A 16,551-nucleotide genomic window follows, 5' to 3' on the forward strand; every position below is an offset into this window, starting at 1 on the left:
GTATTGTCAACAGTTTTGGGCCACATATCTCAGAAAAGATGTGTTGTCATTGGACAGAGTCCAGAGGAGGTTCACGAGGATGATTCCAGGAATAAAGGGGTTAACATATGAGGTGCGTTTGGCAGCTTTGGGCCTGTACTCACTGGAATTTAGAAGAATGCAGGGGGATCTCATTGAAACCTACTGAATGTTGAAAGAACTAGACAGGGTAGATGTGGAGAGGATGTTTCCCATGGTGGGGGTGTCCAGAACTAGAGGACACAGCCTCAAAACTGAGGCGTAACCCTTCGGAACAGAGGTAAGGAGGAATTTTTTTAGCCTGAGAATGGTGAATCTATAGAATGCTCTGCCACAGGCTGTGGTGGAGGCCAATGCCATGGGTATATCTAAAGTGAAAATTGATACTTTCCTAATTGGTCAGGGCATCAAAGGTTATGCGAGAAGGTGGGTATATGGGGTTGAGTGGGGTTCCGGATCAGCCATGATATAATGGCAGAACAGACTCAATGCACCCTCTGAATGAAGAAGATTCCCTGCATGTTCCCCTTAAACTTCTCACATTTCACCTTAACCCATGACCTTTGGTTGTAGTCCCACCCAACCTCAGTGGAGAAAACCTTCTTGCATTTACCATATCTATACCCCTCATAATTTTGTATACATCTGTCAAATCTCCTCTCAGTCTTCTACGCTGTAAGGAATAAAGTCCTAACCTATTCAATCTTTCCTCATAACTCAGGTTCTCCAGACTCAGCAAGATCCTTGTAAATCTTCTCTGTACTCTTTCAACCTTGTTTACATCTTTCCTCGCACTACACAGAAACATAGAAAACCTACTGCACAATACAGGCCCTTCAGCCCACAAAGCTCCAGAAATTACCTAAGGTTACCCATACCCTCTATTTTTCTGAGCTCCATGCACCTGCCCAGGAGTCTCTTAAAAGACCCTATCATTTCCGCCTCCACCACTGTCACCGGCAGCCCATTCCACGCACTCACCAGTCTCTGCGTAAGAAAACTTACCACTCACATCTCCTCTGTACCTGCTTCCAAGCACCTTAAAACTATGCCCTCTCATGCTAGCCATTTCAGCCCTGGGAAGAAGCCTCTGACTATCCACATGATCAATGCCTCTCATCATCTTACACACCTCTATCAGGTCACCTCTCATCCTCTGTCACTTCAAGGAGAAAAGGCCGAGTTCACTCAATCGATTCTCATAAGGCATGCTCCCCAATCCGGGCAACATCCTTGTAAATCTCCACTGCATCTTTTCTATGGTTTCCAATTCCTTCCTGTAGTCAGTCGACCAGAATTGAGCACAGTACTCCGAGTAGGGTCTGACCAGGGTCCTGTATAGCACTCGTCTGTATTAAATTCCATCTGCCATTTTTCAGCCCATTTTTCCAGGTGATGCAGATCCCTCTGCAAGCCATGATAGCCTTCCTCGCTGTTCACCACATCCCAAAATCATGGTGTCATCTACAAATTTGCTAATGTAGTTAACCACATTATCACTCAGATCATTGATATAGATGACAAACAACTTCAAATGCAGCACTAGTCACAGGCCTCCATTCAGAGGGGCCAACATCTACTACCACTCTGTGGCTTCTCCCACAAAGCCAATGTCTAATCCTTTTGTAACTTGCAAGCTTTTAATGTCTTGCGCTGTACCGCTGCTGCAAAACAACAGCTTCCACAGCCTGCACTCAGTGACCATTTTATTAGATACCTCCTGTACCTAACAAAGTGGACACTGAGTGTATGTTCATGGTCTTCTGCTGTTGTAGCCCATCCACTTCAAGGTTCAACATGTTGTGCATTCAGAGATGCTCTTCTGCACACCACTCTTGTAACGCGTGGTTATTTGAGTTACTGTCACCTTCCTCTCAGCTTGAACCAGTCTGGCCATTCTCGTCTGATCTTTCTCATTAACAAGGCATTTTCACCCACAGAACAGCTGCTCACTGGATGTTTTCGTTTTTCGCACCATTCTCTGTAAAATCTAGAGACTGTTGTGCATGAAAATCCCAGGAGATCAGCAGTTTCTGAGATACTCAAACCACCCCATCTGGCACCAACAATCATTCTAAAGTCCAAGTCACATAGATCACATTTCTTCCCCATTCTGATGTTTGGTCTGAAAAACAACGGAACCTCTTGACCATGTCTGCATACTTTGATGCATTGAGTTGCTGCCACATGATTGGCTGATTAAACATTTACATTAATGAGCAGGTGTACAGGTGTCCCTATTAAAGTGGCCACTGAATGTATGTCAGTGAAAATTAATTTGATTCTGATTCTGATTCTAACATTAACTACCACAAAACAAAAAAAAAAACCACTGGTAAACTCACACTAGGTGGATGCCTGTCTCTGCAGACCACAACACTTACTTGGCCATGTTCCTTGCCAAACAGTCCTTACGACAGATCTCCCCCATTCCTGGGAAGTGATTGATCCTCTGTAAGGAAAGAGAGGGAGAGAGTGTAGCAGATCACCGGAGAATGAAGCATAAAGGATGTTATTTCCCCAAAGGAAGGACATCATCGAGGCTCGGCCGTCGGGGCCTTGGAGAACTGACCAGTGCTGCTGCCCAGAGCTGAATGGGAGGGGTGCGAAGGGCTACGGTCCGGATGCAGGTAGGCAGAATATCAATTCGGCAGAGGTTAGATGGGCTGAAGGGCCTGCAGTACCCTCTGACTCTGTTTATTGTATTTTATTTATTTAGAGAAACAGTGCAGAACCTAACGAGCAGCACCGCCCAGCAACCCACACCGATTTAACCCCAGCCTAATCACGGGACAATGTACCAATTAACCTACGAACCGGTAAGTCTTTGGACTGTGGGAGGAAACACACGTGTTTCATGGGGAGAACGTAGACGTTTCCCACAGATGGTGTGGGAACTGAACTCTGAACACGAGCACCCAGAACTGTACTCGCATCACGGTAACCGCTGTGCTACCACGACAACACCCTGTCTTCATTCTGCTGGTACCAACGTGACCCGCTCAGAATCAAGCCGTGTTGAACTGCGGTCTAGGTCTCGCTAGGTGTGGGCCACTTGCTAGCACCTCCACCTCCACAGCCACACTCGGTGGGTCGGGCAGCGCCGGTGGGGGAGGAATTGTCGGCGCTTTGGGTCGGACCCCTGCAGCAGGACTCATGTCGAGGGTGAGGGGAGAGCGCAGGCGAGGACCTCCATCTCCACAGCCACACTCGGTGGGTCGGGCAGCGCCGGTGGGGGAGGAATTGTCGGCGCTTTGGGTCGGACCCCTGCAGCAGGACTCCTGTCGAGGGTGAGGGGAGAGCATAGGCGAGGAGGAGAGTGTGCAGAGGGACGGGAGGATTGGAGTGGATGTGTTGACTTCCGTTCGTTTGGGCTATGTCAGCGTTTAGTTGGCATGCTCACTTTCCCTGGTATGACCGTGTGCGCGTGACGGGTGGTGTGGGAATGTGGGTAAGAAGATGGAGGCCCTCGTGTATTGAACTTGAACGGACAAACTAAAGTTGTTTACACAAAAGGAAATCTTGTCTTTGCTGATTGAGTGTTAACAGATTGAGAGGGCATAGAGAGGAGGGTATAGAGGAGGGGGAGGAGACGGTGTGGAGTGGGCAGGGTGGGGAGGCTGCAGAGGATTAAGGAGAAGGGAAGGATGCAGGTGTGGAGAGGCTGGAGATGAGGAGGGGAAGGAGAAGAGGAGGGAATGGAGAAAGGAAGGGAGAGGGGAGAGGAAGGGTGGAAGGGGAGGACTTGTAGAGGGATGAGAAGGGTGTAGGAGAGCAGGAAGGAACTGGAGGGGTGAGGTGGAGTGGTGCTGATTGTAGGGGAAGAGATTGAAGCAGGCAGGGAGTGTGTGGAGGGGAGAGGGGAGGGTGGAGGGGTGTGTGAGGAGGTGGAGGATGGAGGGTGTGAGGGAAGTGGGGGTGGTGTATGAGAAGGTGTGGATTGGATGAGGAGGAGGGTGGAGGGAACATGGAGGATAGGGAGAAGTGTGAGGCAGAGGATGTGAGGCGAATATGCAGGAATTCAGGACGAGGAGGGTGGAGGGTGTGGGAGAAGGTGCAGGAATGGAGGAGGAGGCCAAGTAGGAGAGATGGAGGGTTTGAGGGAAAGGTATAGGAATGGAGGATGGTGCAACTGGTCACCTGGTAGTTCCTCAGATCCGCGATCCGCTCCTGCTGAACGGCTGCGTCGTTCCAGATCAGGTTGGCGGTGTCGTCCTCCTCCCGCGCTCGCGTGAATCCGGCCTCCAGTATCGCCAAACGCACTGGGTGGGGAACAGCATTGACGAAGCGTCAGTAAACCCGTTCCCACAGCGAGGGTGGGCGGAGGAGGGGGGGTCGAGGGACAATCCACAGCCCGCACCCTGCACTCCGTGACCTCAGCCCTCATCTCCTCCATCCCTATCTCGGCGACCTTCCCCAGCCCCACAACCCTCTGTGATCTCCATTCTTGCACAGTAAAGACCCAACTGGTCTCTTATATCCTTGAGGGAAAGAAACCTGAAGACCCTTGGTTAACATGGATCAGATGGGCCGAAGGGCCTGTTTCTAATACTAGGACTCTAAATGAGGTGAGAGTCTCCGTCTCCAGAACCTTCTCAGGCAGAGAGTTCCCTAATCCACCCTCCGTCAGGACCCCTGAATCCTTCATACTCCTTACCTCAACCCAATCCCTTCCATTCAGACGTCTCCATTACAAGAATGCAGTGGATTCCGATTAATTGGGCCTTCAGTTAATCAGGGCAGCCATTTATTTGGGAAAACTCTTAATGAACAAGAACGAATCCAAAAATAGACAGATCTCCTTCAGTTATTTGGGACAAATAGTTTCTAGCAAGCGTCAGTCACATGAACTTGCATGGTTGTTAGACACAACACTGCGCTTAGAGCGAAGAGTTTTTAAATTGTGTCACTTTTGTGTCTTTGTGTTAAAAAAGCAGCGATTTTTGTCACTGATAGTCGGTGGAATAAGCAACAAGACAATTCAGAACTGTTCTGTTCACTGCGGTTTCAGGCATTCAGGCTTGGGGATGCCAGAAACGTCTGGGAATGCAAATGAAACGATTTCACTACTTCAACAACTTAGGAACTACAAAGAATTTGAAGGTATCAACAATCATCTTGAATGTTGCAATGAAAATGAAGATTTGGCTAACATCAAAAGCATTCTATGGAGGCAGTCTATTATCTGCACCTTGTGTCTGTGCTAATTTCGTTCATTTACAGTCAAAAGATCACAGTCATGTGCACTGGATGAATTCCTCCATTAGGAACTAAAACACATTTTTATAGATAGATAGATATTTAATTGATCACATAGGAAATTACAGTGTCACAGTAGCATTACAAGTGCACAGATATACAAATAATAGAAGAGAAGTAAGAAAGAATAAAAGAATAAGTTATCTCAAACAGTCTAACAGGAGGGGTCATCATTTCCCCGGCTATAGTTTGACTCATTATAGAGCCTAATGGCCGAGGGTAAGAATGACCTCATACAGCGCTCTTTGGAGCATCACAGTTGTCTTAGTCCAGGGGTAGGCAACCTACAGCCCGCGGGCCCAATCCGGCCTGCAAGCAAACATTGAAATACTATGCTTATCCGGCCCGCGAGCGATCTCTCCTTATTCTGAGTGTTTCACGCGACCACACTGATGGACATGAATGGCGTCTTGTTACACTGGCCACACGTTCCATACCAAACACTGGTATATACGAATGACGGGAAGGCAGACTACCTTATTAATATGTATCAGATACTCTCTGTGCACGCGCAGGTTTTCAGATGGGATCGTTCAAATTTGTAAACAGAAACAGCGTCACTGTGTTTTAACAAGAAATCCACGCTAAATATCCAGATATGTACATGTGCTACGATACTTGTTGAATAACTCGCGTTTCGAAATAAAATCAAAGAAAAAAATTCCGGTGGCAATGAATGCACAACGCAGGAAGGTAGACGCTGAGTGCCAAAAAAGCAGTGGAAATGAAGGAAATATCGATGCCAGCTACGAACTCTCAAAACGTATTGCAGAAAAGATGAAGCCTTTTACAGATGGAGAGTTTGTCAAAGAATGTTTACTGGCAATGGTGGATATTGTTTGTCCTGAAAAGAAATCTTTATTTACATCTATCAGCCTGTCAGCAAGAACGATCACACGGCGAGTTGAAGAAATGTCAGCAGATGTTAAAAGTTGTTTAAGGGATGCCTGCAACGAATTGCATTTTTTCAATTGCGCTTGATGAGAGTACAGACTTGAGAGACACTGCTCAACTTCCAGTGTTTGTGCGAGGAGAAACTTTGGAAAACTTTTCAAATTTTTAAAGAGTTTATTCAATTAATTCCTGTGAAGGACACGGTTTCTGGGGCAGACATTTTTGAAGCTTTGCTGAAAATGATGTCAGAAATGAAACTTAATGTGTCGAAGTTACAAACGTTGTAATTGGCATCACAACTGATGGGGCACCAGCAATGGTGGGACAGAAAAACTAAACTGAGTTCTTTGATTACTAATTGGCATCATTGGTTAAGCACAAATGATTTTCTAGCATGTGTTATTCATTAATTTGAGACAAAACATAACTAGATGTATTTAAATGGATAATTCCCATATTTCAAGTTTTTATGGCATTTATCTGGCCCACCGTCCGCTCATTAATACACGATCCGGCCCACCGAGGCAAAAAGCTTGCCGACCCCTGTCTTAGTCTATTACTAAAAGTTCTCCTCTGGTCAGTCAAGGTGGTATGCAGAGGGTGAGAAACATTGTCCAGAACTGCCAGGATTTTCTGTAGGGTCCTTTGTTCTACCACAACTTCCAGTGTGTCCAGTTTGACTCCTGTAACAGAGCCAGCCTTTCTAATCAGTTTATTGAGCCTGTTGGCATCACCTGTGATGGTGCCATTGCCCAGCACACCACCACATGGAAGATTGTACTGGCAACAATGGTCTGGTAGAACATGTGAAGGAGAGGCCTGCATACTCTAAAGGATCTCAGACTCCTCAGGAAGTAGAGGAGACTCTGGCCCTTCTTGTACACATTCTCTGTGTTGGTGATCCACTCAAGTCTGTCATCCAGGTGTAACCCCAGGTACTTGTAGGTTCTCACCACATCCACGTCCTCACCATCAATAGTAACAGGGAGGAGTGCAGGCTGAGTCTTCCTAAAGTCCATCACCATCTCCTTTCTCTTACTGATGTTGAGCTGTAGATGATTCAGCTTGCACCATTTGACAAAGTCCTCCACCAGGGCCCTGTATTCATCCTCCTGTCCTGACGTAGACACCCAACTATTGCTGAGTCATCAGAGAATTCCTGCAGATGACATGACTCAGTGTTGTTTCTAAAATCTGAGGTATACAGGGTAAACAGGAAGGAAGCCAAAACAGTTCCCTGTGAGGCCCCATTGCTGCTTACAGCCGTGTCTGACACACAAGCTCTGAAGCCACACATACTGTGGTCACACAGTAGTACTGTAGCAGTATTAGTAATGTTATAATTTGTTCTGTATTTCATTTATATTCATAATTTGTTACTCAGTTAAATGATAGCTTGTATTTTTCATATGTTTTTAAGTATTTCCATAAAACTTTGTCTAATTGGGCAGCCGTTTAATTGGACCAAAATGTATTGGTCCGGAGGTGTCCCAATTAACCGCGTTGGTAAAGCCCCAAATGTATCTGCTTCAACCACCATCCCTGGCAGCGCATTCCACACACCCACCGAGCCAGTGCCAGGCCCTCCGTAGGTCGACGGCAACCGTGGATGTTACGTCCCAGCTGTCTACATGATCCTCAGGCCTGGGCAGTTCGCTATGGAGGGCAAGCTGTTACCCACGTGGCAATCTCCCAGTCTCCACACAGCTGATGAATCCAAAGGAACCGCAGAGACAGATACAGTTTGGCACCAGCGGTGTCACAGGAGTTGCCAGTCAGCGTTGAGCTCGATGTAGGACTCAAACACAAGAGATTCTGCAGATGCTGGAAATCCAGAGTAACACACACAAAATGCTGGAGGAACTCAGCAGGTCAGGCAGCTTCTATGGAAAAGAGTTTTGTGTGTGCGTTGCTCAACATCGGACTGCCTTAGGGATTCCAGCTCCAGACCTTCCCTCGGGGTTTACTCCCGAAGCCTTCCCCATGAGTGATCATAGCCACAAGGCCACAGAGATTTGAGATCAGAGTTTTCCTTCTCCTCGATGAGCTGCCAACCATGGGTAATGAGCCCCATCTGCACAGAACGACTGGCTTTAAGGTACCAGTAATGCACCTTTGCCCCTTCTCCTTTCAGTAGAAACAGTTCCGCCGGGCTTATTCGCTAGGCCGCATGTGAAGGCCAGGAGCTAGATGGTTGTCAGAGGGTATTTGAGATGCATGCCACTGGGAGAATTTTATCCCTATTACCATCCCCTTAAGGAACCCCACACGTACCACTCTTTGTGTAAAATAAAACCCTAATATCCCCCCCAACATCCCCCCAATCACCTTAAAATTTTGCCTCTCACATTAGAAATTCCTGCCCTGGGCAAAAGGCTGCCCTCAATAAGTTCACCTCTATCAAGCCACCTTTCATCCTCTGCTCCAAAGACAAAAGCCTCAGCTTGATCAGCCTTGCCTCATAAGATGTGCTCTCTAATCCAGACAGCATCCTGGTCAACCTCCTCTGCTCCCTCTGGAAAGTTTCCTCACCCCTCCCGCAGCCAGGCGACCAGAACTGAACGCAGTTCTCCAAGTTTGGTCCAACCAGAGTTTATGGGCGTGGACTCCCGAGATCCCTCTGCTCCGCCACACTGCTAAGAATCCGGCTGTTAACCCTGAGTATGCTCTGTATTGGGGGAGAGTGGGGGGGGGGTATGTCAGAGGGTGCATCGTTTTTCACACAGAGATTTGTGGGTGCATGGAATGCACTGCCAGGGTGGCGGTAAAGGCAGAATTAAGTGACACAGTTGCAGAGGAAGGGCTGTGCAGGCAGACAATAAGGTCCCAGGGATAGGAAAATGTAGACTGAGGTTAGGGGTCCATTTTATTGTACTAGGGGAACATTCTATAGACTTAAAACAGCAGCGTAACTTGAGCCTCATGGTCTCAATAAGTTTCTTACTACTGATCCTTTCTTTGTCCCAAACCTCCGAGCCCCCCTGCAATTTCAGCTAACCTGTTTTCTCATGTAGACCATAAGAGATAGGAGCAGAATCAGGCCCTTTGGCCCATCGAATCTGCTCTGACATTCCATCATGGCTGATTTATTATCCCTCTCAACCCCATTCTCCTGCCTTCTCCCCGTAACCTTTGACATCCTGGCCAGGACTGAACTGTTTCTCTTTCAATACACGTGAATGTGGAGGGGATGTTCCCTTTGGTGGAAGATTCCAGGACTGGAGGGGACAGACTCAGAATCTAGGGACATCCATCTGGAATTCCTTTGGCCAGAGGGTGGAGAATCTGTGGAATTTGTTACCACAGGCGTCTGTGAAAGCCAAGTCATTGGGTATATGTAAAGTGGAGGTTGATAGTTTCTTGATTAGTCAGGGTGTCTAAGGTTAGACGCCTTGTACTCGCTGAAGCTTGGAAGAATGAGGGGTGATCTCATTGAGACCTATCGAATATTGAGAGGCCTAGATAGAGTGGATGTGGAGAGACTCCCAAAAGTGAAAGAGTTTTGGACCTGAGGGCCCAACCTCAGCATTGAGGGATGTCCCTTTTGAATCAGAGAGTAGTGAATCTGTGGAATTCACTGCCACAGACAGCGATGGAGGCAAAGTCCTGGGTATATTTAAAGTGGAGATCGATAGGGTTTTGATTAGTAAAAGTGTCAAAGGTTACAGGTGGAGGAAGGAGAATGGGATTGAGAGGGATAATAAATCAGCCATGATGGAATAGGTGTCAAAGGTTACGGGGAAAAGAACCTGTAGTGTTCTGTGTTCTATGTTCTATTCTCTGGGGATATTAAATTACAAAGAAAAACAAAGAAAAATAGAAATTGTGCACTCCAATCAAACTCGTCTTCTTACCTATCTGATACTTGGTGCCAGAGAAGTTGGCTGTAATTGCTCCTTTCTTTTTCTTCTTCATTCTGACGTTCCTTTTCCCAAGTCCGGCATTTTTGAAGGGCAGCCCAGCGTTCAGAGCCAGGCTGGAGGAAATCTGATCATCTGAGGGAGAGAGAGAGAACATCCCTGTGAAGAGGGAGATTGTGTTATTTCCAAACGCCGAGGCTAGGACAGAGAGTTCCACCGTAGAGATGTGCTCCCCACCATAGAGGCCACCAAGGGTAGCATGGTAGCATAGCAGAGGTGTAACGCTCTACAGTACCAGTGACCTGGGTTCAATTCCCACCACTGTTTACAAGAAGTTTGCATGTTCTCCCCGTGACTGAATATGTTTCATCCAGGTTCCATTTGTGATAAAGAGTCTTGGCCTGAAACATGGACTGTTTATCCCCTCCGTAGATGCTGCCTGACCTGCTGAGTTCCCCCAGCATGTTGTGCGTGTGCATTGTTCTGTTGGAGGAGAGAAGTGAGCAATAGAGAAGGTGGACGGTGCAGGAGCGTAGCGGATAGCTTAACGCAATTACAGCACCAGAGACCGGGGTTCAATTGCCACCACTGTCTGCAGTTCTCCCTTTGACCACGCGGGTTTGCACTCACAGTCCAAGCACGTACAGCTTTGGGGCAGTAAGTTGTGGACATGCTATGCTGATGTTGGAAGCATGGCAACACTTGCGGGCTGCTCCCAGCACATCCTCAGACCGTGATGGTTGTTAACTGATGTCTCATTTCAATGCAGCTTTCAGTGTTTATGCAACAAATAAAGCCAAACTTTACTCTACAAGAGGCAATGTCTCAGGAAGGAGACAGCAGTCATCTGGGACTCACAACATCCAGGTCATTCATGGCCTCTTCTCAATGCTGCCATCAGGCAGGAGGTATAGGAGTGTTACGTACCAGCAGCAACAGATATTAAATTAAGTCAGGTTTTAATAGATAAACAATGAAATGTATTAACCTCTACTCAAAAACATAGAAAAGTAAACAAATGACTAACTTAAACAGAAGTTAACTGTGTTATGCGTCTACAGCTATCAAACAGTCGAGCTTAGAGACAATTCTTAACAGATCTTACTCAAGCACAGTCTTAAAGTGGTAGTTTAAGAAGCCCAAGTGATTCATGAAATAAGTGAGAGGAGGAACTTCCCGAAGCAGCGAAGAGGCGACTCTTGAAGAAACGAAGAAACCGTTGATGCCAACCCCAGCCGAGAAGTACCTTTTCCGAAGAGACTATGAAGAGTGAGTTTTCTCAAAGTAATTGGCCTTTCACCGAAGTGGTCACCACACAACACCCAAACCATGTAAGGGTTAACAAAAGTGCGTGCCACGTATGGATTATACCATAGAACCATAGAAACTACAGCACAGAATCAGGCCTTTTGGCCTTCTTGGCTGTGTTGAACCATTTTTCTGCCTAGTCCCACTGACCTGCACACGGACCATATCCCTCCGTACACCTCCCATCCATGTATCTGTCCAATTTATTCTTAAATGTTAAAAAAGAACCCGCATTTACCACCTCATCTGGCAGCTCATTCCATACTCCCACCACTCTCTGTGTGAAGAAGCCCCCCCTAATGTTTCTTTTAAACTTTTCCCCCCTCACCCTTAACCCATGTCCTCTGGTTTTTTTCTCCCCTTGCCTCAGTGGAAAAAGCTTGCTTGCATTCACTCTATCTATACCCGTCATAATTTTATATACCTCTATCAAATCTCCCCTCATTCTTCTACGCTCCAGGGAATAAAGTCCTAACCTATCAACCTTTCTCTGTAACTGAGTTTCTCAAGTCCCGGCAACATCCTTGTAAACCTTCTCTGCATGCTTTCAACCTTATTTATATCCTTCCTGTAATTTGGTGACCAAAACTGAACACAATACTCCAGATTCGGCCTCACCAATGCCTTATACAACCTCATCATAACATTCCAGCTCTTATACTCAATGCTTCGATTAATAAAGGCCAATGTACCAAAAGCTCTCTTTACGACCCTATCTACCTGTGATGCCACTTTTAGGGAATTTTGTATCTGTATTCCCAGATCCCTCTGTTCCACCGCACTCCTCAGTGCCTTACCATTAACCCTGTATGTTCTACCTTGGTTGTCCTTCCAACGTGCAATACCTCACACTTGTCTGCATTAAACTCCATCTGCCATTTTTCAGCCCATTTTTCCAGCTGGTCCAAGTCCCTTTGCAGGCTCTGAAAACCTTCCTCGCTGTCTACTACACCTCCAATCTTTGTATCATCAGCAAATATGCTGATCCAATTTACCACATTATCATCCAGATCATTGATATAGATGATGAATAACAATGGACCCAGCACTGATCCCTGTGGCACACCACTAGTCACAGGCCTCCACTCAGAGAAGCAATTCTCTACTACCACTCTTTGGCTTCTTCCATCAAGCCAATGTCTGATCCAATTTACCACCTCTCCATGTATACCTAGCAACTGAATTTTCCTAACTAACCTCCCATGCGGGACCTTGTCAAAGGCCTTACTGAAGTCCATGTAGACAATATCCACTGCCTTCCCTTCATCCACTTTCCTGGTAACCTCCTCGAAAAACTCCAATTGATTGGTCAAACATGACCTGCCACGCACAAAGCCATGTTGACTCTCCCTAATAAGTCCCTGTCTATCCAAATGCTTGTAGATTCTGTCTCTTAGTACTCCCTCCAATAACTTACCTACTACCGATGTTAAACTTTCCGGCCTATAATTTCCCGGATTACTTTTCGATCCTTTTTTAAACAGCGGAACAACGTGAGCCACTCTCCAATCCTCCAGCACCTCACCTGTAGACAGCGACATTTTAAATATTTCTGCCAGGGCCCCTGCAATTCCAACACCAGTCTCCTTCAAGGTCCGAGGGAACATCCTGTCAGGTCCCGGGGATTTATCCACTTAAATTTTCCTCAAGACAGCAAGGATCTCCTCTTTTTCGATCTGTACGGTTTCCATGATCTCGCTACTTGTTTCCCCTAATTCCATAGACTTCATGCCAGTTTCCTTAGTAAATACAGACGCAAAAAACCTATTTAAGATCCCCCCCATTTCCTTTGGTTCCGCACATAGGCGACCACTCTGATCTTCAAGAGGACCAATTTTATCCCTTACAATCCTTTTGCTCTTAATATACCTGTAAAAGCTCTTTGGATTATCCTTCACTTTGACTGCCAAGGCAACCTCATGTCTTCTTTTAGCACTCCTGATTTCTTTCTTAAGTATTTTCTTGCACTTCTTATACTCCTCAAGCACCTTATTTATTCCCTGCTTCCTATATATGTCATACAACTCCCTCTTCTTCTTTATCAGAGTTGCAATATCCCTTGAGATCCCAGGTTCCTTATTCCTATTCACTTTGCCTTTAATCCTGACAGGAACATACAAATTCTGCACTCTTAAAATTTCTCCTTTGAAGGCTTCCCACCTACCGATCACATCCATGCCAGAGAACAACCTGTCCCAATCCATGCTTTTTAGATCCTTTCTCATTTCTTCAAATTTGGCCTTCTTCCAGTTAAGAACCTCAACCCTAGGACCAGATCTATCCTTGTCCATGATCAAGTTGAAACTAATGGTGTTATGATCACTGGAACCAAAGTGCTCCCCTGCACAGACTTCTGTCACTTGTCCTAACTCATTTCCTAACAGGAGATCCAATATTGCATCCCTTCTAGTTGGTCCCTCTATATATTGATTTAGAAAACTTTCCTGAACACATTTTACAAACTCTAAACCATCTAGACCCCTAACAGTATGGGAGTCCCAATCAATGTATGGAAAATTAAAATCCCCTACCACCACAACTTTATGTTTCCTGCAGTTGCTTGCTATTTCCCTGCAGATTTGCTCTTCCAATTCTCGTTGACTATTGGGTGGTCTGTAATACAATCTCACTAATGTGGCCATACCTTTCCTGTTTCTCAGCTCCACCCATAAGGACTCAGTAGACAAGCCCTCTAATCTGTCCTGCCTGAGCACTGCTGTAATATTTTCCCTAACAAGCAATGCTACTCCCCCACCTTTCATTCCTCTGCCTCGATCACATCTGAAACATCGGAACCCTGGAATAATAAGCTGCCAGTCCTGCCCCTCCTGTAGCCAAGTTTCACTAATTGCTATAACGTCATAATTCCACGTGTCAATCCACGCCCTCAACTCATCCGCCTTCCCCGCAATACTCCTAGCATTGAAATATATACACCTCAGAAGATTTTTACCACCATTCACAACCTTTCTATTAGCAGATTTGCTTGAACTTTTAACATCATTTATTTTCACCCCAGCCACACTGTCAGCTCTGGCAGTCTGGTTCCCATCCCCCTGCAAATCTAGTTTAAAGCCTCCTCAATAGCACTAACAAACCTCCCTGAAAAGACATTGGTCCCCCTGTAGTTCAAGTGTAACCCGTCTCTCTTGTACAGGTCCCACCTGCCCCAGAAGAGGTCCCAATTATCCTTAAATCTGAAACCTTGCCCCCTACACCAGTTCCTCATCCACTTGTTCATCCTCCAGAGCATCCTATTCCTACCCTCACTGGCACCTAGCACAGATAGCAATCCTGAGATTACCACCCTCAAGGTCCTGCTTTTCAACTTCCTACCAAGCTCTCTATACTCACTCTCCTGGACCTCCTCATTCTACCTTGCTATGTCATTGGTACCGATGTGCACCACGACATCTGGCTGATCACCTTCCCATTTCAGAATGTCATGCAATCGATCAGAGACATCCTTGACCCTGGCACCCGGGAGGCAACAAACCATCCTGGATTCTCTGTCATGACCACAGAACCTCCTATCTGCACCTCTAACTATCGAGTCCCCTATCACTATCGCTCTCCTCTTTTCCCCCCTCCCTTCTGCACTGCAGAGCCAGACTCAGTGCCAGAGATCCGTCCCAGGTAAGTCATCCCCCCCCAACAGTATCCAATGCGGTATACTTGTTGTTGAGGGGAATGGCCACAGGGGAACCCTGCTCTGCCTGCCCTTTCCTCTTCCCTGGCCTGACAGTGTCCCAATTTCCTGTGCTCTGCTCCTTTGGCGTAACTACCAAGTGTCAGTTACATCCAAAATGCATCAAATGCCGCTGATTAACCCCAATCCTTTGGGTTCGTTCAAAGCTTGCAATCTTCACTCTCTCTTTTGCTCTCCTTCTACAATTGCGTAACCACCAACTGCAACTCCCAACAACGTGACTGCCAACAATTAGCAGTTTCCCTTTTTATACCAGTGGGATATGCCATCATGTGAAGCTCACAGGTAACAAAGTCATGGGACACTCATGGGAATTGATACTCACGGGAATCACAAGACACTCACAGTAATCGATACTCACGGGAATCACTATTCACGGGACAGGTAACACCTCCCCTCAGGAAAAGAAAATTTTGATCTATCAAGAGGAAAATTTTAACTACAATTTACAAAATATACAAATGTATAAAATCTACAAAATGCCCAATACACATACGGTTATCATACAGCACCCTACAAACTAATATAACATATGGCCAGGGTTGTATACAAATATCAAAATTCCACTCCATTAATAAAATATTACATTGCAAGTTCAACATCTGGACAGACAGTTGGCAATTACATTATCTTTGCCTTTAATGTGAGTTATTAAGAGATCATATTCTTGTAAAATTAAACTCCAATTCAGCAACCTTCTATTTTTGTTTTTCAGTTTATTCAAAAATACCAATGAGTTATGATCGGTGTAAACCACAAGTGGTTTTTGAGTTGCGCCAACATACACATCAAAACTTTGCAGAGCCAAAATAAGGGATAATAATTCCTTTTCTATGGTTGAATAATTTCTTAGATGTTCATTAAATTTCTTGGAGAAGTAAGCCACAGGATGGTCAACATCATCATAATTATCCTGTTGTAGTAACACTGCTCCTGCAGCCTCGTCACTGGCATCCACAGCTTGGGAAAATGGTTTTGCAAAGTCAGGTGACCTCAGCACAGGTTGGTGACATAGGATAGCTTTCAATTTATCAGATGCCTCCTGACAAGGCTCTTTCCAAACAAACTTCTCACCTCTCTTCAGGAGGTTAATTAATGGAAGAGCAATCTCGGCAAAGTTCTTATAGAACTTGCGGTGACATCCTACTGTTCCCAAGAATCTTCTAAGAGCCTTTTTACCGGTTGGAGTGGAAACCTCCAAAATTGCTTGAACTTCTGCCTGAACAGGAGCCAACCTGCCTTGACACACAACTCTGATGGTGGTGTCTGAAAAGAGGATGCTGTCCAAGTTGCATGCCATCTTGGACAATGTCTCCCATCCACTACATAACGTACTGGTTGGGCACAGGAGTACATTCAGCCAGAGACTCATTCCACCGAGATGCAACACAGAGCGTCATAGGAAGTCATTCCTGCCTGTGGCCATCAAACTATACAACTCCTCCCTTGGAGGGTCAGACACCCTGAGCCAATAGGCTGGCCCTGGACTTATTTCCTGGCATA

The 16,551-nt window shown here is 46.0% G+C and overlaps 1 protein-coding gene across 6 annotated transcripts in view; it reads right to left on the minus strand.

The window, feature by feature from the left end:
* ttll7 (tubulin tyrosine ligase-like family, member 7) overlaps positions 1-16,551 on the minus strand; it is a 237,876-nt gene that overhangs the window by 146,577 nt on the left and 74,748 nt on the right. For 4 of the 6 annotated variants that reach the window (XR_010019956.1, XM_063064773.1, XM_063064774.1 and 1 more), the window contains exons 3-5: positions 10,026-10,190; positions 4,159-4,280; positions 2,403-2,470 (exon numbers count right to left, since the gene is read on the minus strand). Coding sequence is in view for 5 of the 6 variants with exons in the window: in XM_063064773.1 (XP_062920843.1) it covers positions 2,403-2,470; positions 4,159-4,280; positions 10,026-10,190 (355 nt within the window). In the remaining variant the exon portion in view is untranslated. The remainder of the gene's footprint in view (positions 1-2,402; positions 2,471-4,158; positions 4,281-10,025; positions 10,191-16,551) is intronic. The other 2 variants (XM_063064775.1, XM_063064772.1) reach the window with 1 other exon arrangement.

Source organism: Mobula hypostoma, chromosome 12, assembly GCF_963921235.1.
Source record: "Mobula hypostoma chromosome 12, sMobHyp1.1, whole genome shotgun sequence".
NCBI classification, from domain to species: Eukaryota; Metazoa; Chordata; class Chondrichthyes; order Myliobatiformes; family Myliobatidae; genus Mobula; species Mobula hypostoma.